Genomic DNA, 26,968 nt, shown 5'->3' with positions numbered 1-26,968 from the left:
CTCTCCATTTTATAGTTGTTCACTTCATTACTCCTCCTGTATTTTGCGCTTGACCCTACTTAATTTCATTCTACTTTTTCCAGATCACTTCCCAGTCTGTTAGAGTTATTTTAAATTCAAATTCTCTTCTCTAATATATTTGCAGCCCCACTAGCTTCATAAAAAATGCGCTCTATACCATCACCCAGGTTTTGCATGGAAATATTGCACAGAATAGAATGAGACCCCAAGTATCCCTATGGAGAATCCTGCTCTCCATATTTTTCCAGTTTGTTGCCAGTTTTTTAGTGAATTGTTGAAAGTTTCTGCAGAAACTATGTACCTACCACCTACTGGTTTAATCTATTCCCTGTTCTCCTGTCTTGCTTTTGAGAATATTCTGTGACATAATTTGAAAGACATTGGTACAGTCAGGGTATATTTATGACTCCTGTTCTTTCGTCACAGCCTACAGGGTCCTTAATCAAAGAAACAAATTGGCTTTTCATGATATTTTTATGAGCACACTGTTAATCATCTTACCTTCTAAGTGTTTACAAGTTCTTTGATTATTTCTAGCAACATTTTTTTCCCCAGGAATGAAGGATGAGCTCTGTTTTAAGGATGAGCATTTTAAATGTACCCTTTCTCCAGAATGTTCTCCATCCTTTCCAAGCTTCCTAAAACAATCACAAACAATGCTGCAGCTGCAGTGAATTTGCCAGTCTGAAAACATCTAATTTACCTGACTGCATTCTGACATGTTCTTGCCCTACAGTAGCCTGGGTTCTTTCCCTTTTAGGGCTAGCTGTGTGAAAGGCTATATTCCTATGAAATAATTTTTAAAATCCTGAATCTAAATCTGCATCAGTTAAGAAAGAATTAAAAAATTAAGCTATATAAATTAATCTAATTAAAACAGTCCATGTTTCTGGTGAAAATAACTATGCAGGTTCTTCATAAATGTTTCAAGAGAGAGAGAGATCTACTCCAGCAGAGTTCACCTAATGACACACAGAAGATCTGTTAAGAGTCGCTGTTTGCGCAGTGTGGTTTCACATTCTACCTAATCGAGTGTGACTGTAGGTTGTCACAAAACAGTTATCTCCTTGCTTTGCCCTGTCAATCCCTGCTTTTTCCATTCTCATTGGGTCTTGCAACTGTACAGCCGCAGCCATTGATCCGCATCCATCCCACGGATCTGGCTGCACAATTACAGGATCCAACAAAGGAAAGTGTCAAGAGTGCATGACTGGGCCGGGAGAGAAAGCAGGATCATCCCTTTCAACAACAACCCACAATTACCAGTAATTAGGCTTAAGTTTTTGTCAGTTACTCTCTGGAGGGAGATCCTACTCCCTCTAAATTGAAATAACCTAGTGATGTTTCAAAATTAAAGAACTAAATGAACCCTAGCTGTGTGCAAATCTTGAAATGTTTGAGCTCTTACAATAGTTGTTTCTCCCTCTTAATTTGCTATCTGTAAACCCTTTTTAATCTCAGGGGTATAGTGTTGAACTTAATCTATTGATATTTTTGAGGGACTCTTTTTTTTTTCTTTTTTTTGTTTTGTTTTTGGTAATGAGGTAGCTATCCACAAGAGGTTTAAAAATCTCACAGCTGAAATAATGGCTTATATATGGTAAATACAGTGTCTGCGCTATCGCTGCTAGTACATGATAAAAATACATATATGAGTATTTCTTGTTTGTAAATAACTGCATGGGAAACCATAAACTGTCAGTCTTTACTTCATTTCTCAGTATACTTAAAGCAGGAACTGATACCTGTTTTCAGTCTTCATTCATGTAAGTGTTTGTCTACCACAATATGAGAAGCACGAAACTTTAAGACTGTAATACCGTTCAGTTGTCTACATTTGTTCCCTGCATGGGAACATGTTCCCGGGCAGGACACCCACAGAGCTGCATTTCTCTGTCCTGAAAACAGGAGCAAACACCTCCCTGGTTCCCACCAAGCTTCACCACCCGGTGAGCACTAATGAGAGCGTGGCAGCCCGTCCTATCTGCCTGGCAAACACCATGTCCGACAGCAAATTCACCAACAAATGTAACTTTTTTCTTATTTTTTTTTCTTATTGCTTTGTCATTTAAACTTGAACTATGCTTAAAAAGACGCTTCTCATAAGGTAGAGTTATTAAACGGCCAGTGATACTGTCTCAGTCCTCCAAATTGATCTAGAATGTGGAAAAGCAATGAGTAATTCTGGAATTACTCTAGAGTTACTGTGCCTTCATGATCAGGAACTACTTCTTTTATTTATAGTAATTTGCTTTCCAATTTTTGTTGCCTTTCTGAAAGGGACTATTATTTTCATTGTCAAACTTGCTGTGTACCAAGACTGAATTAATATTTCATAAAGGGCTATTAAATTTCCTTTAGATGGGAACATTTCTGTATCAACTCCGTTTAAGACAAGAGCAGGTCTGGAGCACTTCATTGAATGTCTTTGTCATCAATGGATTTACCGTTTTCATAATTTTACCAGGTACTTTCAAGCAAAGATTAAACATGAATGTAAATTATAAAGGTATACTTCGTTACGATTACATGTTACCCCAAACCTATACTGAACTCAGGATACTCTTTAAACAGACCTACAAAATTAAAACTTACAGTGTAACATAAACAATGTCTCTCATTTTTATGTGTGTCACTAGACATTAAAAAATGTGAAGTTGGCAAAACTCTCAGCTGAAATCCTGTGATATTTTAGAAGGTATTCAGTCCTTTCATATCAAAAAAGTCTGCATGACTGAAAACCTCTTTCTCACACTCAGCAAAGCTAAAAAATTCCAGACATTTGGGAGGGTCCTACATAAGAAGTATTTTTGGCTTTTGCTTTCAGCATATTTCACATTTTTAGGCAAGCTTGAAGTAAATTTTCAGCCGCTGAAAATAGTCAAAGCCTTGCACTTCTAATTTTCCCTTTTCTCCTACACCTTTTTGTCATGTGCATTTATACTGACAGGTCATGCCTGACTACAGGTTTCTCAGGTAGAAGCAGGCGTTCCAGCCTTTGAAAATCAGATTTTGAGGTTAGGCATACACATTTAAGGCACCAAAATGTTTCACAAAGCAATAGTTTTGTATTTCAACCCTTTAGATGCAAGTCAGCTAAGCAGCATACAGGTTACTTAGAGTTTCTTTTCTTTTCTTTTTTTTTGAAAGAACATTAGAAAGATCTTTTGAGCTAGTTTATAATGAGAGAACATTTTTTCTCTCTGGCTGCTATCATATGCTAAAAAACATCAACAACAACAAACTGGCTTTCATTCAAAGGAAACAAGAAAAGGGGAGATACTCAAAGGTATTGAGATTTAATCGTGGAGATAGCTGCAGATATGCACTTTCCAGCGTTAATCCTAATGTAGGTACACATTTTGGCTACCTCTCCTACTACTTTTCCTGGCTTTACCTTCTCTGGAGAATACCTGTTGCTCTCAGAGCAAAAAAAAATAAAGTGTAGAGCTGGTTATAACAACTTTATACCATCCAGGGATAAAAGGCCATTTTTTTTTTTCTAAGAAATGTTATGGACCCTACTTCACAGAAATCTAATATTATTCCAATTCAGATCAGTAAAGTGTAATATAACGTAACTTTCCATGAGAAGGAAACAAGTGCTTATCACCCACTTAAGCTTAAGTCACTTTGGAAGCACCTAACAGTATGCCAGCAAGGGCCAGTGTCCATGCAAGCGAGGAACATCAATACACATTTAACAATATAACTAAGGAAATCATTCAAAAATAATACCTGTCTCTATGCTTGAGGAAATAACTTTCAAAACATAAAAGGAACATAAATATGAACTGTAAGTGATGTTAACCTGAGGCAGTGTTTCCATAATCAGTAATTATTTTGAACAATCAGCCAAAGCATATGATGCTGAGTTTCTGATGACTTTATTCTTCCAAAACAGCCTTGTCCTACTCTAAAAGGACAAAATACAGATCCAACATAAAACCAATTAAACCTTCTATTTATTTTGAACCAGTTTTACTGAGAGTGTAACTCTGTAGTCATTGCATCTTACTGCATTTTTTAATGTTAGGCTAAAAGCATTAAAAGCGGGCTCACCATCAAAATACTCAGATTGAAAGGTGTCAAGTAACCTGAAGATCAACATTTTCCATTCCTTCCTCTGCTGAGGGTCATTCATAATAAAAGTGAGCACCAACTGTATTGCATATTCTGAACTGTACAATGAATTGCCAACAGCAGCTGAACTCCACTAAGAAGCAGCAGCAGAAAAAAAAGGGCTTCTGGCCTGAAGTGCAGAATGATCTGTTGCCTGTGGGGTTGTTAAACCAACTGTTTGGATTGCACTTTCACTGCTAACTTTGGCAAAATTTCCCAGGTCCAGTTCCCCTTTACATTGCTTTAAAACATCTGTGACCCAAAATCAATGGAGATTTTTTGTTCTAGAATGGTGTGATAGTTGAAGAATCTCTACTGCCTCTCTGAAGCATGCTCTGTGTTAGTCTGCAACTGGATGCAAATACTCATAGCGGAGAAAAATCTGTTTTCTAAAAATAAACAAACATCTAACTTGTTCCATTTGGACTTAAAAAAAAGTCATAGTAGTCGAAATATATTGGCATAGTAGCATTTGTTCTGTGTACACTACTAATAGAATGAAAATGCTTCTACCCACAGTTCAGGCTCATTATCTAAGAAACTGAACAGATAAAGTACATAGAATAGTAAGAACTCAATTATTTCTTCGTTTTAGGTATATATTATTAAGAAGGTAAAAAATAACCATGGTGTACCATGACTTGTGCTACAAAGTAAATTAAATTCCCCAAGCTAATCACTTGTATCACTTGTACATCGCTTTCTTAAACTACACTAATTAACCATCAGCATCAGACTTTCTGTGGGTGGGTCCCTGCTTCTCTGCAAATTCCCTTCCACAAAAATGACCCCCAGCTTCATCTGTCCGAGACGCCAGCAACGGCTAGCGAAACCCGAACGACAACGATGGCTGCCGGTGAGTGAACGAACCAAAACCAGGGGAAGTTCTTTTTCCCTCAGTGGCAATTTAAGCCCGCTCTCCTTTGGGGACTTTAAGGAGTGGGCGCTACCACTACCCATGTGGTTTCACATCCCTATTTTATGGGCAAATTCAAACAAACTCACATTTCAGTTCTTCTGAGCCGCGATATTGCAAAACAGTTTGCACAAACGTAAGAGCTAAATTCTAACCCCCATAGCAAAGAATTTATCACAGGTTTGCAGCAGCATGCGCTCCCACGAGCGCTACGGAAAGGCAGCGAGTTTTGACTCGCCTGTCCTCGCCGTTTTGCAGCCTTACCGTTCCGTGCTACCGCCTCCTCAGCGGGCAGAGGCCCTGGTGACATTTCCTAGTCAGCTTCATGCAGCAGTTAGGCGCCTTTTGCGTTTTTCGGTGTGTTTGAAGGGATTCCAGCAGTTTTTTCAACATCATATCTCTCCCAAGCGCAGCGGTTTCACTGAGGGACTCGCTAGCGCTTTCCTGTCGTGTTTCCTCTCCCACATAGCGAAGCTAAGGGGTAACGGGGAACCCGTTAAAGTCGTTAGGGGTAAGAGGGAACCCGTCAGCACCGTTAGGGGCAAAGGGGAGCCCGCTAGCGTCGTCAGGGGTAACGGGGAGCCTGTTTGCCGAGGGAAAGCCGCTTGCGCGCCTCTCTGCAAGGCGGTCGCCGGGGCAAGCACGAGACCAGCGCCGTAAGCCGATCGCGCCGGGGCAGCCGCTGCCCGAGGCGCGGCCAGCGCCACCGGCGGCTCGCGGGCACCGCGCCATGTCGTCCTCGCCCTCCTCCCTGCCCCGTGCGGAGCCGGACCCCCTTTCCCCGGCCCCGCTGCTGCCCCGAGGAGGCGCTCGGGGGCGGGAGCGGAGATGGCAGCACCACCCCGCGCGGCTCCCGCCTGCGCCGAATTTAAACTGCGCTGCGCGTCCCCCCCGCGCAAAGCACTAACGCCGAGCGGGCCCGCGCGCGCGCCCCCTCTCTACGCGGCAGCCAATCGTGCGGCCGCTTCGTGCTCCTGCCCGCCAATCGGGGCGCGCCTTGTTGCCGGAGCGCTCGGCGCGGAGCGGGGCCGCTGCGCGGGCCAGGCGAGCGCTTCCCGCTCCTCCCGCCCGCGCTTTGTTGGCGCCGCTGCGGGCGGCCGCGACGATGCCCGAGTTCCTGGCGGACCCGTCGGTGCTGACCAAGGAGAGGCTGAAGAGCGAGCTCATCGCCAACAACGTGAGCCTGCCGGGCGGCGAGCAGCGCAAGGACGTCTACGTGCAGCTCTACCTGCAGCACCTCACGGCGCGCAACGCGCCCGCCGCCGCGCAGCCCGACTTCTCCAGCGACGAGGAGCGCGAGCCCACGCCCGTGGGCGGCCGCGGCCGCGCCGCCCCCGCCGCCGCCGCACGGGTGAGCGCGGCCGCCGCTTCCCTCCCTTTTCGCGCCGGGCCCGGCCCGCCCTCCCGCCGCTGCCGCCGCCTCTCGGGGGGGTCTGGGGGCGAAGCGGGGCCGCCCGTGGCACCGGGTTCCCTCCCTAGCGCGACCCGGCTGCAGCTTCTCCCCGGCGCCGCGTCCCCTCCCGCCCCGCGTGGCGGCTCCGGAGCCGGGCGGGAGGTCCCCGGGCGGGGGGCGCCCCCGGCTCCGTTGGGCCGAGGATCTCAGTGCTTAAAAGAGGGGCTGGAAGGACAAAAGTGCGAGGGGAGCCGGGCGGGAGGCTTCGCCTCCAGCGGTGGCAGAAGCCGCCCCCGAGCCTGCTCGGCTGCACTGGAGCAACCCCCGCGCCGTGTAGAAGCCTCCCCCGGACGGGAGCGGGAGGCCGTGGTGGAAGCGCTTGTTTTCTTGGGGTAGTGAAGCGGGTGCTCGGGTATAAAGAGTGTCTGCTTAATATAGTTGGCTCTCTCATGCCTCTGAGCACGTGTTTCATAGCAAATGCCTCTACTGCAAGGCTTCAGTTGGCTGGCTGTAACTTTCTCTGCTAGGCTTTCTACTAGCACATGTGCAAGGAAAAAAGGGGCAGCTCATGGCACTTACATTACTCGATTTAAAAAAGTTTGTGTATTTTTTAAAAATACACTGTAAACTTACACGTATTAAAAAGCAATCGCTTCATAATCCAGAGCTGTATACTGACTCATGCAAAACTTTGTACAGCTATGAGACTTATAATTCGTATTGAAAACTTTTCTTTGAAAGAAAAATCTTTGAAAGCTTATCTGTAAAGAGCATACAAAAGATCAGACTTTTTTTTAAAAAAAATCATGCCTCCGCTGTACTAATTTAGGAACTGTCCAGGTTTTAAGAAACTGAAAACTGTAACTAAAAGAGGAAGAGGTTTTAAGCCAAATTACTTGTGTCTTTTAAATATGTGCCTAATTCTAATGTTAGTGATATTCACTGGAGAAAACTTACTGTGGACTAGATACTGCTTTAACTCAGGGGTCAACCTGTTGCAATTTAAATGCTCTCAAGTAAAAGGGAAGGCTTGAATTTGAGCTTGTCTTGCCTTCTGAAGTCCCTGGACTTGGCTTTTCCCAAGTGCTTAATTATAGGTGACTTGTTATTGTTTATAGAATGGGTGGTACTCTTACACTTCTGTTGATAATGTCTGCAAGGCTCTGTGCTAGTTGTGCTAATGCTGGGTATCAGCCCTTGAGCAGTGCTCCTTTTTGCAAAACTGAGTATATTGTAGTAGCAGAGTTGGCTTTTGGTGGCTTTGGCTTCTCTTGTCTCCCTCTCTTGCCCGCCTCGAGCTCGACTGTAGGCAGCACAGGCCCTTCTGAACCTGCTTGTAGCGTGATTAGCTGTTGTACCTGTTAGTGCCTTCTGGCATAACAGCCCTTCTTGGACTTGCTAAAAGAGTAAAGCACAGGCCTCGGGAGTGGTGTGCCCCCAAAATGCTTGCAAGGTAGGGGTATGTGAAGGAGGCCTGGCATGCGCAGGAGTGTGGTTCTGGTATAGAGGCAAAATAAGGGAGTTGGGATGACTGGTTGCTCTCTCTTGTCTCTGTTTAAACCTTTGTAAGAGGTAAATAGGAATATATAGGGAAAGGAAAATGGGTTTTGCACTGCTCTGTGTGTGTGTTTTGTTGTTCTGTTTGTTTTTTGTACTTGTTTTATGGTGTTTTTTTTTTTTAAGATCAAAAAACAGTCTGCAGTGGGTACAAGTGAAAGTAAACTGCTTTGTAACTTGTATAGGCATAGTAGCATTGCTTTGTTTTTAGGCTAAGATGTGACTAACAAAAGTGCACTGCTTTATTAGCTTCATTTTTTTTCCGTATGCTACATTCATAACTGAAAAATGATAGTACTAGCTTGTGTATATTGAGAGGAAAATGCAACCAGCTGCCTCAATATTTTTAGGCGGTCAAATATTTAATCAAATATTTTTGGTGTTGACAACCCAAAATCTTCTGTGGGTTGCTTTTTTTTTTTTTTTTTTTTTTTTGTAAATTAATAGATCTGCTCTGTTCTGTAATTCCCATATCACTCTTAAATTTGAATGCTCTTTGAAAATTGCCAGAGTCTCTTGAAGATGACTCAATCAAGGCTAGTATTAACTTGTAAAAGCATTTGGAAGCGTGCTTGTGCGGTTTTCCATTTCAGATGGCTCTGGCCCACTGCTTTCTGCCACTCCTGGTGTCCCTTTGGACATAGCTTAATTCCGTGTGCTCGTTTAAAATCCCAGGAGAGAAGGATCAGCCCTCATTATTTGCGATGGGTGCCTGGTGCAGAGAAGGAGAGGTAGAAAAGGGTCACAACCGCTCTTGGGGCAGAGAGATGACTAAATTGTTTGCTCATCTGTGAGTAAAGAGCTGCACGAGACAGACTCCATCATTTCTTCGGGACTTCGTGCTCGTTCCTTAGCCGTGCCAGCCCAGGACCGTGGACACGGGGACAGGCGGGTGCTCCCGGGCCAGGCGAGGCCGGCGCCTCCCTCGGTCCCCGGCGGGAGCGGAGCGGAGCGAAGCGCCGCGTGCGGCGGCCGCTGCCGCCAGGGGGCGCCGCGGGGCCGGCCCCGCTCCCCGGGGGCAGCGGCGGCTCCAGCCGCGCCGGGGCCGGGGCCGGAGCGTCACGGGAGCCCTGGGCTGACCCGTGAGCGCCGAGGGAAGGAAGTGAGAGTTTGTCCCGTTCGCCTGTTTGCTCTTGCCTCTTCTTGAAGTGCTATATCCCTGTCAGCTTATTTCTCTTGTTTGAATGCGCTTGTGTTGCAGCACCTGAAAGGGAGCTAAGGCTCCCTTAACTGGGTCCCTTGATGCTAAAAGTTACTGTTTTGACATTGCTGCAATCATTGACATGACAAGTGTAGACAGTTTAAGGTGCACTCTGTTTCAATTCAGGGCATTTGATAATGCAATTACAGGCAGATTTTCCTCAAATGAAATTTGTGTAGCAGTGAGACAAAAGAAAAAAATCATTAACTTTTCTTCTTTTGCCATAAATGGGTGGGTCTTTTAAGTACTTCACTGTTCCAGCACAATTCTGTCAGTTCTGCATCCAGCCTATCATTCTCGAGACAAATGAAAACAATGTCCCAGTGATGAAAAGTTCTTGTATTGTGGTATGACTGCAAGTGTCATGCGTCCATAGTGGTGCTATTTGTGTTTAATTTCTATCTGTTTGGGCTAACAGTGACCTTCTAAGGTTATGTTCTGATGTAGTATGTACAGATGACTAATGTGCAGGTATGAGCAGATAAGACTTTAAAGGGGTTTTGATCCTGTTGAGATACTGGTTTCAGGTCCCCAAGTGTCATGCTTTGGAACCGCAGCCTCTTCAGTCAGTGTTTAGTATTTTTTAGTATTTTTGGCCACCCGAAATCCTTAAAAACAAACAAACAACAACAACAAAAAACTTCGAAATATTGGTATATCCTATCTATCCCCTCTGAAACTCAAACTTTGTTTTGCAGTATGATATAACATGCTAGTTGCTTTGTAGTATGAATTAACAAGAAATACAAAAGGTCTCCTCTTACATAAGAGGTACAGACTGATCAGCATGAGACAGTTGACAGCATTCTAAGTTATGTAACTTAAGGTAAAATTAAATGTTATTCCAAATATGTTTTTGAGAGTATTGAAGTATTTGAGATTGTCTTTTCAAATGTGGATGCTTTCCTATATGCTGACATGCTCAGATATGATATTAGTTGTCTCAATGACCAAAAAAAATTTCTAAGATTCTCACTGTTTCAACAGCATCTTCAAGGAGAGTAGTCTAATCCAGTCTTTTCAAATTCTGCTTGCTTAGTTGGCCCTTGTCCTGGTAATACTGCCTAGAGTGCCAGCTTCGTGAGTTCAGGATGAATAACTCAAAGGAAAATTATGGAAGGACACTTTTCCTCTTTAAAAGCATTGTTTTAAAGAATACACCAAAAAGAGCATCATTTTCATGCTGTTGCTCAAAATGCTTTCATATGATCCAGCTTATCAGTGCATTTCATATACTTTTTCAGGAAAGATTCTTCCAAAAGTAAGTGATATGTTGGACTTTTAGAGTCATGATTTGGAAGTGATCCATCAAGGTGGTCTCATTTCTCCTCTTGAAAGTGTCATTAAGACCCCTGGAATTGAAAGGGTTATTTGAAACTTTATAGAAGAGACATAACAACTAAAGATGACTTTTAAAATCAAACAGTAAAGTAAACAGGAAAAACTAGCCTCAGCTTTTTGTGGTCAGAGTAGTATAATAGTAGTGATATCTGTAGCTACTGTAACTGTATGATCTCAACCTCTTCACTGTTGGAGGAGGGAAGGTAATAGTAAAACTGGAGGCTTATGAAGATCGAGTGTGCAGAAGGTAAAACTGGATGCTAAGATAGGTGAGAGAATGTAAAACAAAGAATATAAAAAGTGTGTTACTCAATAAAGGAAGAGAATTGATTCAGTGTGAGCTGTGTGGTTGCCTCTTTTAATTATGGTCAGCTGTTTAAACAATGTGGAACGTAGTTTAACACCTTTGTGGAGTGAGGTGACTGAGTAATTCTTGTCTCAGGACAACTTTTGTGTGGCAGAACTTTTCGCTGCAATGTCAGACTTCCTGCAGTTCTAGATTCTTGAACTTGCAGTGCTCCTTATTAATGTGCTGGTATAATAGCAGTCATGTTCTAATAAAGCAGACCCAAATGTCCTGTTGTAGTAGTTTAGTCTAGCACTGCCTGTCAGCTGCTCAGCAAGGACACATGCACAAGCCAGATCTCCGTGTCAGCATTTGGTTGACTGAACCACAGCACCATCTGTTAGTTTGGTTCCTCGTTTTGCTTTTTGTTTTGAATTTTCACTGTTTCATCAAATTCTTTGGAAACAACTCTTCACCTCTCATAGATGCGCAGCATTCACAGAGCAGATACAGATACATTCACTTCACTGGATAAAATATAATTTGGGGTGGGTGGGAGAGGGACTGGAAATTATAAGTCAGGCACTCGGAGAACGTTAAAATGAATTTGGTAATTGAGGATGAAAAGTACTAGCATCTCTGAATTATGCTTTTTTTTAACGTTTATTTTGTCTGTTATGTAGCTTTTGTGATTAGCTTTTTTTCTAAGCATTTGAGGTCAGAAGGTTCAGCAGGCTTGATAAAGACAATTCCCCTGCTGAGAATTCTAGTGTTATGAGAGAGTAAAAAATGCAGGTGGAATACGGACCCTGTATTTCGAAGTATAAGTTTATTATTGATACTTAAGTCATGTAATTCCTTGTCCCTTTCCTTGCCATTATAGAAATACAGGTATTTGTTGACACTGTACAAACTAGAGATCTGAAGTGCTTTCTGTTGACACAATTTGTGCTTTCTTAGCCTGTCTTAGGCTCAGGGCTTCTTTACTCTTCCTCTGAATGAGGTTATTTGCTGCTAGTAATGCAGCTGCACCTGTTTAGGATTAAAGCCCTCAAATATCCTAACATAGGTGCTGTTCAACTGTTGGGTTTAGAATTTTTTTTTTTTTGTATGATGTTGCCTAGCTCTTCCATTTAATTCTTAATGGCTTCTTCAGTATGTTGCCTGAGTTCTGTTTGTGTTTAGAGTAGTGCTGAGCTAGTAAACATAGCAGAAAGTCTGTCCCAACTTGGTCTGTGGCTTTTAGATTCCCATTCAGCAGGCAGATCAAAGAGGAGAGGTGAAGAATGGCTTCTAGGTGTGGGTTCTCATGACTTGCATTTTCTCCTCCTCCTCAGTTAGTGAGAGGTGAAAGCTTTTTTTGCAGTGGAGCCATGTCAGCTCTCCATGTTTGTGGTGAGCTTCTTCTGTGGTTTTGGTTTCCTATTGCTTTAGAACTGAGAATGCTCCATGGGACGCCCGTGCTTATAATTCAGTTCAATATTGGCTTGAAAGATTGGGTTGTAGCTGTCCGAAACTAAACCTGACAGATGTTGCTGTGAAACTGCCACCTATGTGGTATGAACAGATCTTTCTGAAGTGTTAAGTATGCAGATTCTCTTTAATCTCCTGGTTTCCAGCAAATGTCAATGACTATGGGAATATGGAAAAAAAAATATGTTTATGCTGCTATTTCTGAGTGAGATTGCAAGATATTCAGATAGGGACTTACTGGTCTGGGGATAGTGTTGAGGAATATCTGTCAGCTTAGAGGATAAGTAATGAGCTATACCACTTTATTTGGCAAATGCCACCATTCACTACAATTTTAAATGCTCTGCACCACAATAAGCAATTGTGGTGCTCCTCTGCAGCACAGTAAGACAACTTTAGCTGCAGAAGTGATCCTTGTTCTGCATTGACTAGACCAAAAATGGTTGTTTTTGTCTTAATTTGCAAAGATTAATTTTAAACCAGGTCTCTAATGTGTTTCACAGTGTAGTCCTGTGGAGAAGCTGTGATGACACACTAAGTGAGGTAGTGCATTATAGTTTAAAGAGTCCCTACTATTATGCTAGTGTAGTTCCAGAGCTTCATGCTGTCATTACCACAACCAAGATATTAATTTCTTCTTTCTTTAAGCTACTAGACATTCAACCTGTGCTCCAGTGAGTGTTTAATTGCTTATTACTTGCACAGATGAAGTCATTTGCTTGAACTTCAAGGACGGCAGGTGTGCAAAAGTAGAAGGTCCCACAGGTAATCAATGGGTTAACGTGGGTTATCTTAAATCTGACCTATACATCCAAAAATAAGTACAGTGTAAAAGTCTTCTGTAGCTATGGGTTTATGGGTTGTTATGTATTAGATACCTGGTTTCAGTTTTTTCAAAAACTGATTAGCTTCCTGTGATAAAGCAATAGAATAGATGACTAGCAAATAAGACACTTTACTCATCATATCCTTTTCTTTCGACGACTTGGAGTCTGTTTCATTAACAAGTAGCATGAATTTCTACAGATTTTTTTGTTGCTTTTCAACAGCACATTTTAAAGTACATTGTACTGGGCTCTTCTCAGTCCAGAAGTTAAGGAAAATCTATTTTATTCGATCTATATAATAGCCACTTTTGAGAGCTTTGTATAATCCTTGTTTAACTTTAAAATATCAAGGATTCAAGATGAGACCAGCTTTACACTGTAATTAAATATTGACCTGTCACTGTAGCTAACTACTGTTGACTCATATTAGCCAGTCTTCTGGTGATCTTTTATTGCTTAAAAAAGAACCAGGTAAAAAATGTTAGAAGTGAGGGACTGTCACCTGTGTTTGAAACTGTAAGTATCTTCAGTAAGTAGCTTTTTTCCTACCAGCTTTTCTGGGCACCCAAGCTGAAGTGTAGTTAGATGTATGCCTTTGTATCCATTCATATCCTACGGCGGTGAGATACTGCTTTGAAATAAGTCATGTCTATATCAAAATTGTTCTTAGCTGTGAGCAAGCAGTTTGCTAAGCATATTCCTTCTGTCTTCTCATTCTCTTGCAGACCTTGGAGCTGTGAAATGTCTATTGAGTAGAAAAGGCTTCCGAAGTTGAGCAAATGTTATGATCATTCCGCTTGGATATAGCGGAAACTGCTAATTCAGGAATAGTATCTTGGCAGATCATGTTGATGACAATCTGTAGGTGATGGTGGTGCATTGCCAACTGTTCTGGTAGTGCTGCCAGTTGGGTTTAGGATCTGCAGAGCTACAGTAGCAGTGGCCTGAGCAGTCAGGCAGGATTGTGTGTAATTGAGGATGATTTTAGCTGTCTTTCCTGTATCCCATCTGTAGTTACGCAGAATCTTGCAAAGAGACAGTAGGGTAAGAGAGGGAACTGGGAACTCTGTGAGGATGTGGATACCATTAAATAGTATTAAATAGTGTAGGAGGAAGAAGTGTTGACCTACTAGGTTGTAGAAGAAGAAATGCAAATGGAACATATTTTATAATTTAGAGTAGTAATGGCAAGCCCTTCTGGTCTTTCAAAGAAGTGTTTACCTGGTGTCAAACTTGGCAGCTGTGGCAAGGGATTTGTCCTTACTGTCTTAGAGTACAGGCATGATTCTTTGTTTGGATTTCAGGTGTAGTCCAGAAAATTTCTAAAGAAATTTCCAAAGCCTTAGCTCTCCAACTGTAGGAAAGAAATCCTGTCATGTCACATTCTTAAAGTTTAAATTTAAACATAGGACAGGGTAAGACCTTTGGTACAAGGAGGCTTGTAATGGGTGTTTCATTTTAGAATTATGAAACGTGTGCACATTTGTTTATTAGAGCACAATATTGAAGTGCTTCACATGGGCTTTACCGCGGTATAGCAGGGGGAGAATGTAGTTTTCCTTCTGTTACGGTTAGGACTTTGATTCCTTGCTGTGATCTCGGAAGAGACGTATGTGTTCTGAATTAACTAGAATCAGGTTTTTTTCCTCCCATACAGAAAGCCACGAAGAAAACGGACAAACCCCGGCCAGAGGAGAGGGATAACCTCGATGTAACGGAGCTCAGCAATGAAGATCTTCAAGAGCAACTTATGAAATATGGGATAAATCCTGGCCCAATTGTAGGTAGGTCAACTGAACTAGCAATAGTGTATGTAGATATATTGTATGTGTATATTTTATGTTTTATATATCTCTAAACTTCAGCTCTGAGTACTCTGAGCTTCTCTGATAGGACTGCTTATTAAGCTTAGTACCAAAGCTGTGGCAATTTTGTTTTCCATTTATATATATATATATATTTTTCACTGGACTTCTTACATAGAAAAGACTTGAAGCAGTGCTGTGTAGGCAAGTTCAGTTTGTTCCTTTTGTGTTCTGTGCCAGCTGGACATGTCCCAACCTCTGTTCTGAAGTTGGGTAACTACTGAAGTTCAGTTCTGGAGTAATATGGCCTTCTGATACAGAGTTTGAGATCTGGGGCCTGAATACATTTCATCTAATAACATAATAGAATTGAGAAGATTGGGAAAATTCTTAGAGTGCTCCTTACTGCACTGTGCAGTAATGTTTTGCTTTCCTTAATCTTTACGACCCCTCAGTCTTGTGCCCCATCTTGTGTTGTAGCTAACGTCACCAGGTGAGCTAGGGAGAAGCCCTGTATCCAGCTTAGGCTCTCGTTTTAGGCACTCACCTTGTGATGTGGGATCAGAGCTCCTAATCTCTTAGATTTTATACTACATTTGTGCCTTGATTTCACAGTTCTTTGGCAGATGAAGGCTTCCTGTAGCATGCTGATCCTTTTGTGGAGTGTATTTCACATACTGAGCCAGGGGTGCAGTCTGGAGTATTATGATAGATTATCTAGAGTCAGACTTACAGGAACAGCTAACATGAAGTATTATTTGTAGGACTTCTCATTCTGCCAGCTTCTGCTGGATAGCATTTGAATAAGATGCCTGAAAATTTCAAACACCTATACCGTTTACTGGAAAGATCCCCAAATTTTGAGATCATTAGAAGTGAGTTCTTACAGGGTATAGTCTATCTTGTGAGATACTGCCACTTTCTTAAAAGGAGTTTCCTCTTGGAAGATTTCAAATACAGTTAAACTTCTTTGTAGCTAACAATTCAGATATCAGTGACTTCTGCAAAAGTTTGCCAGATTAGTCCTGACATGGAATTATGTGCTAGACTAGACTTAAGTGCCTTCTAGTCTTAAGTGTTCCATTAGCCCAAGTGGAGCAATGTAACAGCTAGTTGCTGTTCTGTTTTTGCTCACTTGCACAAACTCTGCTTGTTGGACTGAATTTGCTAATGTGGCAAAGGTCAAACTATGAGGGTGGGAGGGAGTAAAAAGTCAAAACGGGTAGATGTTAGGTAAGGGGGTAGAAAGTAATTCCAGGATTCCAGTGGAATCTGCCTGAAAACATAGCATATGTGCTGACTCTTGCAGATTCCAAAGATTTAGTAGTTAAGTCAGGAAGCCATGTCTTCAGTATGTAGCTTTAGTGTATATCCTTCCTCTTTGCAGCTACTACCAGGAAACTTTATGAGAAGAAGCTGTTGAAGCTGATGGAACATGGTCCAGAGCTGAAGTCTGCTGTGCCTCTCCCCACAGTCACCTCATCTGCTGAGAACACCAGGCAGAATGGAAATAACGATTCTGACCAGTACAGTGACAATGAGGAAGGTAAGGCTGAGGTGGAGCTCAAATGTGAGCTCCAAATGTTCCGTTATATCAACAGTAGTTGCAGCAGAAGAAATTCTAAAATCTAGAGGCACAGTCTGACACTAAAAATGAATAAAATTTATTTTGTGCAGGACTTAACTCTTTTATGCTATATTCTTTTTGGACTTGGTTTGAGATTGGGTGTTTTGGGGTTTGTGTATGGGGCGGGGGGAAGAGTATAGATTTGAAATGTAGATGTTTTTGTGTATGTCTGTCTTTTTTGTGTGTGTGTGTTTTGTCAAATACTTCCCTGGACATGGGACAGGAAAAGTTAAAGTAAGAATAGGAATTTCAGTACTTAATCTGCTTTTTATATTTGCGCTTGTCCGAAACTTTGTTTTGAATTTTTTTTTTACGCATGTTTAAAGTACTGAAAAGTTGGGGATAGAGGGAGAGTTTTTTTTGTAGGACAGCAGGTTCTATATACCTGTGTGCTTAAGAAGCGAAGAGTCCTTAATAACTAAAGTTTAAATCTCTTGGTGTAATGTATTAGAGTTTAAAAGGGTGTGATGGATAATACATCATCTTACTGGTAATATGACTGATGACCACTTGCTCTTCCTTTGATTCAAAAAGGAGTTTTATTTGAAAGTACCTATGTTGGAAGGAAATAAAGCTGAAAATCTTGATATGAGTTGGAAGCTTTCAGTCCCATTACCAAAATGAAACAGTATAATGGCCCTTTTAAAGTAAATTACAACTTCATAACAATTTCTAAATTTAACTTCCGAATTAGTCAAAACTTGTCAATGTGTGTGTTTTTATCAAAACTAGTATATTTAAGTATTTTATTTATTTATTTATTTTTAGATTATACAGAAGATTTATTCTTGCCTGTTCAGTGGAACTCACTTGTATTTCACTTTTTGTAAACATTTTTCCATAGCAAAGTAATGTTGGCTCTTAATGAATTCTATCAAAGTGTACAGGTTGGTTTACGTTAACACAACCACCAGTAATATTGTAGGTTACATGATTACATGAAAGCTTGGGGTAAAAAGACAAGCAGGTTCTTGAATTATTTTGGTGTCTTCAACTGTCAAAGTAATGGTGGTTTTCTTTGTTCCCAGATCCAAAGACTGAGCTGAGGCTTGAGAAGAGAGAACCACTAAAAGCCAAGACAAAAGCTCCAGTAGGGCTCAAACAGAGAAGAGTTGTTGAACACAACCAGGTATGTTTGTTGTAGTGGCTTTCTAGAATAGCTACTAACCGCAGCTATACTCACTAATCACCTTTTGATATAACCAAATTTGATTAAGTGGACTGTGCTCTTGGTAGCAAGTGTTTTTTAGAAAGCTTGCTTTAATAACAGCATGAAGAAAAAAGTGAACTAACTCTATAGCTACTTTTTGTCTAATGTTGCTTGTATGATAGCAGACCATTATTCTGAATGTTGAAAGCTGTGTGGTTTGCTAGCTTCTGCAGTAGCTCTTACTGGGAAACTCTAGGGAAACTTAACAGTTAAGTTTTGGAAACCTGGCAGCTTAAGTCAAGAGAATGGATGTCCTTGCTGTGTATCTGTAAACAAGTAAATTCAGCAAAAGTAACAGTTTCTCAAAGGAAGACTGGAAAAAAAAATAGGTGTCTCTCCCTTTCCCAACTGTGCCCTTCATCCCCAAGCATACTGGTAGCAGTGGTACTTGGAGCAGACTTTAAGTTGTTGAACAGTTTGCATGTAAAAAGCAATCTTTTCAAGTCTCACTCTTTGTCCTTAACTTAAATACAGTGTTATTAGTTCCCTTGTCCTCTTGAAGGAGGAATCTTGCAGAAGCACCTTAATTACTGGAAGTGCTGACTGAATATTGGAATTAGTTGATCTGTCCTTATGTGACAGTGTCACTAAATAGCCTATGGCCCAGTTAGATTACTGATATCGTTACAGTATTGTTCAGTCTGACCAATAAATTGTGAAATTGTGCTGCATTATGGGCTTGCCTAGAAAACATTTTAGAGGGTTTTAAAATCTGATCTGTTAATAGTTTGAGGCATTTCCACAACTTATCATACTACAAAGCAGTGACAAATAATGCTAGATCTTTCCTTCTTAGAGGGTATGTGTGTGCACAAGCATGCACATGCTATGAATGTCTCTTAAAGCTGGCAGCATCCTGCTCTGAGCTTGAGGAATAAAACAAAGTTATGGAAGATTTCTGTTCATTTTTAATTGGATTCTTAGGACTGCAAACTGAACTGATTTCACTTCTATCAAATGGTATGGTTCATAGAACATGGAATATATTCTTATTGAGCAACTTCCATGCAAGGTAGTCTTTATAATGGGCATCTGAACCTTAGGATATAGTCTAAGAATTGTGTTTTTCTAAATTGCCATTCATCTAGAAGCTCCTGTCAGCTTCAGTATGGTGGAGGTGTTTTAATTTGGCCATCAATAAATTAAGTTTCTTAATTCTTTGGAATATACCTAGATCATTACAGCTATTCCTTCTACCCGTGCTCCTCCCTGTGCCCCCTGTGGCATTTTGAAGTGGTCAGTGTTCAATCAGTGCAGTAGTCAATTTTTATTAACCAATTTTATTGTAATAACAGTGTTATTCTGTTTTCTCTTGCAACCTTTTACATGTAATTAGAACATGTAAGCTCTGAAACATTGCAAATGTAATACACAAGTGGTTAAAGGAGTATCAGTTTACTCTCAAATAAGATCTTTACAGAGTCAGATTCTTCAGGAACTCCCCAGTTTGCAAAACCAACCTGATTACTGTGCAGTTTTACAACTGCATAGACTCTAGGAAGCACAGAACTCATGTTTTCATGTAACAAATGCGCTAAAATAAATAGCTGTATATTTTGCTGAGATGAAAGGAGAAAGATGAGTGAAAGATAATTGTGCGTGTGTGTGTCTGAAGTTGGATATTAACGTGACACCTATATCTTGTCAGGTGACTACTTTTTTTTAGAGTTGCATCTACCCCCATTCACTGTGTGGTCCGGCTGAAAGGCTGTAAGGCTCTGACAAGCACTGGGGCTGAGTTTGTTGATACTGTGGTACGAGCAGACCAGCATGCTGCTTCTAGGCTCTTTACAGCATTATTCTTAGTCCAGACACGCAGAGCTGAAAGGATTCTGTCCATGTCACCTGATTCTTAACTATAGATTTGGCACTGATTAAGATTGGTGCTCTTTCTCTTAGGAGTGCAAATAGAAAGGCTTTAAACAGACTGTTGTGCAGGGACTTGGGATGCTGGACAGTTGTGTGAGTCTTATCAGTCAGGTAGCAAGAGGGCTGGATGAATGTGAGCTCAGCTGTTAGTGCATTAGTTGCCACCTCACAGTGAACTGGAAACGTTGGAGTGAAAACTGTATTTGAAGGTCCCTTCCAAATTGTTTGCATAGATATGGACTTAGAGAGCAAAACAATGAGGTTAAGGTCTCATGATGGATGGCACTGGGGAAAGAGGACAGCTAGACCACTTAAATGCTAAAAAGTCCTGCAATGTAGATGTACTTCCTCCTATGGAGACTTTGTAGAGTGCCATTCTAGATGTGCTATATTCCCATTTTCTTGTTTTTATGGCTACTTGGATAGCTGGGCCACTTTGAAATATAAATGAAATACAAATGTTGAAATGTTCTGTGGCGTACACCTGATGAAAGCATGGAACAGAAGTAGTAGATGATAGCTAAAGTAGGTCATTTCAGTGACCTGAAAGCAAAGCAAAACACTTGTGCTCCCTCTGCTGGGTAGGTAGTAGCTACCATATGGAACATGTATATGGAATCTTAAAAGTTGCTCACCTTCTGGTTTAGTCAGAGTAATTTGGAGATACAAGTAGGGAACTCAAAACAAGGCACTGTCAGATGCTTCATTCATTCACATTTCACAGTTTAACCTGTTTCAGACTGACCACTTGAAAACCCCCACAATGAAATGAAATTTATTTCCAGACAGAGTTAAGATTATACTTTTAAGACTAGAACATGTATGCAAGTTAAGTGTCTACTCCTTCCCCCCATCAAGCTGGCTGGAAATTAGGTCCTGTTGAAATGCAGTTGGTTGTGTCTAAACCATTCCTATCTCTACTTGTGAAAAGACACTCTTATCTGGATTGAGAATTGTGATGATGCTTTTAGCATGTGCTTATAGACTTATTTTTTTTGTCTGTAGACAGGTGATGTAATGTGACTGAAAGTTGACATGTACAGTACTCAAGAAAACAAGCTCTTCCACTCTGCTACTATGAGCAGATTGTCAGTTCTGTTTTTATGATAGTGCATTATATGCTCTTTTTTGAGGAAAATAATGCTTTCAAGATAAGTGTTGCGCTCAACAATACTGATCTAGTGGTCTATACATTACTGAATGTACTAGAATCCAAGGTGTTTTTTTGGATTGTAGACACACTGCTTCTGCAATATGCATGCTACTTGGCTTTTGGTTATGGGTATTGGATGTTGAGACTTGGCTTTCATGTGTTTGATAATGTGTTTGATGCTTGACTAGACCTATTCTCAAGATGGAGTTACTGAGACTGTCTGGACAAGTGGATCTTCCAAAAGTGGACCTCTGCAGGCATTTTCTAGGGAGTCTACAAGAGTGTCGAGAAGAACACCAAGGAAAAGGGTGATGAGAGGCTTATAATAGACCCTTCCCTCCTCCCCTCACTACTAGGTCCCAGTGGCAATTTTTTACTCAATTGTTTTCTTCTGTTTTTTAAACAAACAGGTGGACGCTATAGCACATTTGCCTGTAGATGATGCTGTAATATCAGAGAGTACTCCCATAGCTGAAACTGTACTGACGGCAAGCAACGAGACCCTAGTAAATATGCTTAGTAAATATACTTTAAGTATGCAAATGATATTCTCTTGTAGTTTATGTTTACTGACAGAATCATTCTGTTAAACAATTTCTTTAAAACACTCTTATATTCATTAGTGGGCACCTAGGTCCCATCGAGTGTCTTTTAAGGGTTGAGGAGAACTATTGTAAAAGCTTAGATCTTTTCATTTATTTATGTGCAGAATATCTGCTTTTAAGCTTGGTTTTCTTGTGAACTAAACAGTTTTTTGCATTTCTAAAGGGATTAAAAAACTACTTGGAATGCCAAGCAGTGTGCTTATTATGCTTATTTTGATACCTGTTGCATAACCTTTGTGAGTTAACTCCTAACATGCATATATTCAATGCACATAAAGGTATTATTGTTTGGTTCTTCTCCCTCCTTCCCCCCTCCCACCTCCCCTCCCCATCTTGTATTTTGGCTAATTCTGAGTTTGAAAAATTTTGAATCTCGGCAGGTTGTCAATAGGGTGTCCGGAAATTTCAAGCATGCAGCTCCTACACTATCAATCAGTGAGTTCTCAGACATGCCCAGAAGAACACCAAAGAAACCACTGATGACAGCTGAAGTAAATAAACTCTAAAACATAGATTGCTATTGCTTACTCTTTGTGAATGAGGCTCTCGTGTATGTGTTTACTGACCAGAAGAGAAGGGGTGGAGGGTGTCCTTGCCTGAGTGACATGCTAGTCAAACTGAACTATACTATCATATAACATAAATGGAGAATGTAAACTTATTTTATCTTCCTCTTCCAGATTTTATAACTTGCAAAGGGGAAAAAATCTTGCCTTTTTTTTTTTTTTTTTTTTAAAGCCAAGTATGTTTTGGAGTGTTGTGTCTGCTTGTGCTGCTCTCTTTTCCATACAGAATGTCACATTTGCTTTTAAATTGTTTTAGTAGCTCTGACAGCAGAACTGGGTTATATGGTTTTGCTCTTGTAAAACAGCCTATCCTGAAGAACTGTAATTTGTCTTAATTTAGGAAATCGAATAGCAGGACTATTTTACATGAAAAGCCTGAATTTAAAAAGCATGCAAGTAGGTTCCTGTCAGTTATTGAGAAAGTAGAATATTTCTTTAAGCTTTCGAAATGATTTTTTCCCCTAGAAAATTGTCAAAACCACTTACAAGTAATAAAAAATATATATTTGCAATACTGTAATATTTTGAAATTATGCAAAATCATTCTTGGTCTAATTTAGATGGAGTTCATTGTTTCACATAGTTATGAAAGATAGAAATCGCATTAACACTTGAGAAGGCTACTTTACTACCGGATCTTTCTGTTTTATAAAATGGGCTACTTCATTTAAAAAGCACCTGCAGTTCTGACTTAAATGTCAGAGAAAGTGCATGGGGAAAACCTGGTGTTCTGCTACTTCACGTTGCGTGAGTCTCTTCAGTTAGTGTTTTACTGCAGCATTGTTTCTTACAGCAAGAAGAGGCAGACTGCCATCAGTGTTTTTAATCATGTTGGTGCCACAAACAGTCCTGTGATGACAACACAGCCATGATGGTTAAGTTGTTTTGATCATCTAGATCACTGGCTGTCAGATGTGTTCATTATATATGCAAAAAACTCTTTTATCTTAAAGGAAACTGAGGAGAGTACTGAATGCATTATGATACCAAAAGCGACCAGGCAGATGCTAGTGGCAATAGTTAAACCCACTTTTAAAACCCATGAAACAAGCTTCTTAAATGTCACTGGGTGACCGTCATTTTTCCTTAAAAAATGCACCTGGTTGAGGTTACAGATAGCTATGCAGGAATGTATTGTTTTAAATTGCTTAGCCCTATAACTTCTTGTTTTTCTAGGTGCTGGAGACAACTCATACAGAAGAAAAACAAGTAGAGAGGGATATTCTTAAGGAATTGTTCCCTTATGAAGTATCAACACCTACAGGAATTAGGTATTACTGAGACTTATTGGGGTTGGGCGGAGGAATTATTTGTTAATAAGTTCTTGTAAACCTGTTTAGGCTAGGAAGGGCTCCTCTTAACTTACTTTCTAGTAATTTGAATGGGAAGAGGTTTTCTTCACAATATTTAAGTTTTTTTAATGTTAGACTAACTCTTGGATTAAGGAAACATCTTCCAGCATAGATTTCAGGTTCTTCAGAAGTCAAAGGTTTCTCAAGTACCTCTGTTTAATAGTCCTATGGCAGTTAAGGACTACTTAATGTCAGTAAGGGCAGCACTTAGGAAGGGCTGCTGTTCTTTACACCTTTGTACTTAAACATAAATGAAACAGCATTCACCTTCCAATCCCACGGGTAATTAAGCATTTTTCTACTGTAACTTTTTTCACAAAACCTTGACTTATCACTAGTAAGAACATATGAGGATAAAGTTTCCAACGGGATAGACAATGAGAAATCAAATCTCAGTCATTTCTGACATGCCAGTTGGCTTTTCATTTCAGTGTAATCTGCAATTCTGTAAGTATAAGAAAGTTTGGAACCAGCTTCTGTGTAGTATCTTCTCCCCACTTGGATTTTTCTCTTGTTTTCTCTTGTTTTGGATTTATCAGTAGGTAAATCTATGCCACTCTTGTATATGTGGCACTCTTTGTATGTGTCCTTTGCGCATAAGGACAAAGCAACTTAAAAGGAATTCTTAATACTTACCACTTTGTCTTTGAGTTTGCATATTGACTTAATTACTGGTAAGTGTTTTTAAGGGCTTAGGCTAATATAAACCAGCTTAGAAATCCCTGAATGACTAGGTATATAATGAGTAAAAATGCAGACAGATGAAAATACTTCTAGAGTTTATCTCCATTCATGATTCAGTGAATATGTGGACAGGATGAAGTAAGCTGGCACATAAGACTTCAAAGATGGTAGGGTTTGGGACATCTTTTGGATGTGGTGTGTTTGTTTTTTCTTTTCTGGGGGGAAGAAGAGTGAAAGGGGATGGTGGGCACTAAATCATTAACTTCAGCATGTATGCCATTACAACTGATAAGTTGTTATGAAATGTGTTTCATGTACTCCAGTTGCTGGGAGTGGCAGCACTAAAATTTTCCTATAAAGCTTAGCTTGCTCCCTTACATTTGCAATTAATTATATTTTTTTTATTAACAGTGCTAGCTGCCGTAGACCCATCAAAGGAGCTGCTAGCCGGCCTATAGAGCCCAGTGACTTCAGAATGGAGGAAAGTTTCTCTTCAAAGTATGTTCCAAAATATGGTACCACAACAGACATCAAGGCGGAGAAGCCACCAGTAAAAGAACGCTCCATTCCCCTGTGGATAAAAATTCTTCTCGCTGTTGTTGTTTCGCTCTTCTTGTTTTCAATCTACCAATCTATGGAAACAAATCAAGGAAATCCTTTCTCTAAATATCTGAATCCTCCCTCTGGGGAAGGTGCCAAATGAGTATCTTTCAGAAAGGCACGCCCGGTTCGATCTCCTATTTTTAATTGTACACAACTCTCCTGCCCTCTCATCGGCCCAAGGACTACCCCCAGATAATGTGATTGGAACCCAGTAAATTGAATAAATGAAGCAAGATAATATGAATGGACATCAGTAACTGGACTTTGGACTAGTAGGAGATCACTTTGCCATCAGAGTAACATTTTTTAGATCTTGAACTTTTTGTAGGCTTTATTTTTTTAATGTGGACATCCTTAAAAATTCATTCTTGAAAAATTGTATATTTGTTTTTGCAAAAACTTTGAAGCTGAGAAGGGCAAAATTGTAGTAAAATGTGAAGCTGTGTCCCTTTTTTAAGCTTTTTCTTTGTACAGAAAAGAGGTTGTACTTCTGTCTCTATAGATTATAGTGGAGGAGGATTTTAACACAGGTAATAAAGGGAAATACATTTTTGCAGTAACAGTATGACTGCATTTGATCTTTTAGCATGTAGGGAGAGTACAGTGATAACCTTTTCTGTAGATTACTGTAATTTTTTAGTAAATGTAACTGTAAACTTGTTTGCATTTCTGTGAAAGTCTTAGCATCATATTAGTAACTCTGTTTAAGCGTAACTTTTTTTTAGTGTATCACTTCATTTTAGTACTTATAGTGTAGGAGTTGAAAACTAATTGGCAACATGTCTTAGAGGAACTTATTTATTAGCAATATGTGTGGAAAATAAAATTTGCATCAAATATAATTTGCTACTAAAATACTTTTGGGGTCAAGGTGGTTTGAGTAACTCTAAATTCCAAATTTAGCAGTTTTTGTTTAAAAGCAAGGTATTTCCATCACAGCTTTATATTACTATCTTTAAATATTCATGTAGAGAGGTATTTCTCAAAGCGTGGAAATTCCATATGAAGTCTTATCCTTATATGAAGAGGGCATTGCTGCATTTTTTGCTACAGTTTCATCTTTTAAGGTGAGATTTACTACTCTTTCATGCAGTTGAATGTTTATCTCAGTGGAAGCATGCTGAAATACTCTACATTGTGTAATTAGTTGAATGAGCAGCTGACTTCACTACTACCAATGAAGAGTGATAAGCAACAACTTCACATGAATGTATACATTTTGATGTGCTTAGGTCTGTAGCATACAGATATTTGGTCTCATGGCTTAGTACAAAATTGCAATAATTCTCTTTTTACTCTTAAAGTGCTACTTATGAAAAGCTGAGGACTTTAGTTAATGTAGTCTATACCTTTTTGCTATAGGTAAAACATAAATGCTTAGACCGTAGCCATGGGGAAAAGCTTTTCTTTCTGTGAGCTTTGGGATAGAGTCGGTAACTGGTAGCAAAGCAGTAGTTTTTCTTTCTGTTAAGATTTTTTTCCTCTCTTAAACCTGTCTTTTGAGTAATCGAAGTAGCTAAAATTTGTGTCCATCCTATAGAAAACTGTAATGACATTCACTTTTGTTGTCAAAATGCAGAAAAATAAAAGTGATATCAGTGTGTGTGGGTTTTCCTTATTAAAATAAATGCTTTGCTGAAAAACAGTAAAAGCAAACAACTGTGGATCAGTGGTGTCTTTTTATGCTACTACTGGCTATTATGTTAATGTTAGACTTTGTTAATGTCTAACATAATGGAGGGAGAATCTGATAGTTTAACAGAACACAAAAAGAAGCAACTCGTACTTAAAGCTCATTGGGGGAAAATACAATACTCGCACCTTTAATGTATGTCCAGTCTCTTTTTTGAGTGGGGAAGAGAAGTCTTCATTAGATTTTTCTGTGCTTAAGACTTTATTTTCATCTTAATTTCCATTGCTATATTTATTAATATGTGTATTTTTCTTTTTTTTTTAGTTACATGAAATAATATTCCTGAAGGAAGTCATAGAAAGTATTTAGCATCTTAAAACAAAAATATTACACTGCAATTCAATGTCATCATTAATTTATGCACTGTTTTGGAGAGTATCCTACAGGAACTTCTCAACTTCAGTGTTACTTCATGCAAGGTAAAAACTTTTCCACATAACTGCTCAAGGAAATCTACATAAACTTCAGTTGTAGTTGGAAGATAGTGTAATTGCACGCACAGAGACAGAGAGATGCTTCTGCTTGAATCATTTAATGTTGGGAGATAGACCTGAGAGTAATGTCTTTCCCCTAACAGTGTGGCTTTATCAAGTGTCCTGAAGCGGCTCAAACTATTTTAGAAGCATAACACATGTAATAGTATTACTAGACGGTATTTTAAAGT

At 40.1% G+C, this 26,968-nt stretch overlaps 1 protein-coding gene across 3 annotated transcripts; it reads left to right on the top strand.

Annotated features, from left to right (window-relative positions):
- Positions 1 to 6,109: 6,109 nt before the first annotated feature.
- Positions 6,110 to 26,214, top strand: TMPO (thymopoietin). Of its 3 annotated transcripts, XM_088532930.1 has the most exons (9): positions 6,113 to 6,410; positions 14,795 to 14,921; positions 16,330 to 16,488; positions 17,598 to 17,698; positions 20,990 to 21,109; positions 21,212 to 21,307; positions 21,787 to 21,897; positions 23,149 to 23,243; positions 24,420 to 26,214. In XM_088532930.1, exons 1-9 carry the CDS (start codon positions 6,165 to 6,167, stop codon positions 24,709 to 24,711), a joined length of 1,347 nt encoding a protein of 448 aa, XP_088389056.1. In that variant the 5' UTR covers positions 6,113 to 6,164; the 3' UTR covers positions 24,712 to 26,214. The 3 variants fall into 3 exon arrangements, with proteins under 3 accessions (XP_088389058.1, XP_088389057.1, XP_088389056.1); XM_088532931.1 differs by lacking the exons at positions 20,990 to 21,109; positions 21,212 to 21,307 and having other exon boundaries at positions 6,112 to 6,410; XM_088532932.1 differs by lacking the exons at positions 20,990 to 21,109; positions 21,212 to 21,307; positions 21,787 to 21,897 and having other exon boundaries at positions 6,110 to 6,410.
- The last annotated feature ends 754 nt before the right edge of the window (positions 26,215 to 26,968 follow it).

This window comes from Tinamus guttatus, unplaced genomic scaffold (genome assembly GCF_059628265.1).
Source record: "Tinamus guttatus ecotype Peru unplaced genomic scaffold, ASM5962826v1 Tinamus_guttatus_pri_ptg000472l, whole genome shotgun sequence".
Lineage (NCBI taxonomy): Eukaryota > Metazoa > Chordata > Aves > Tinamiformes > Tinamidae > Tinamus > Tinamus guttatus.
Note: the sequence above shows the minus strand (reverse complement) of the source record. Positions and strands in the feature narration are given on the sequence as shown.

Excerpts from the sequence above, each read along its gene's own strand:
- TMPO (XM_088532930.1), top strand. The coding sequence starts at position 6,165 with ATGCCCGAGTTCCTGGCGGACCCGTCGGTGCTGACCAAGGAGAGGCTG. Across the intron at positions 6,411-14,794 it reads CCCCCGCCGCCGCCGCACGG|AAAGCCACGAAGAAAACGGA; the intron begins GTGAGCGCGGCC and ends CCTCCCATACAG. Across the intron at positions 23,244-24,419 it reads TCAACACCTACAGGAATTAG|TGCTAGCTGCCGTAGACCCA; the intron begins GTATTACTGAGA and ends TTTTATTAACAG.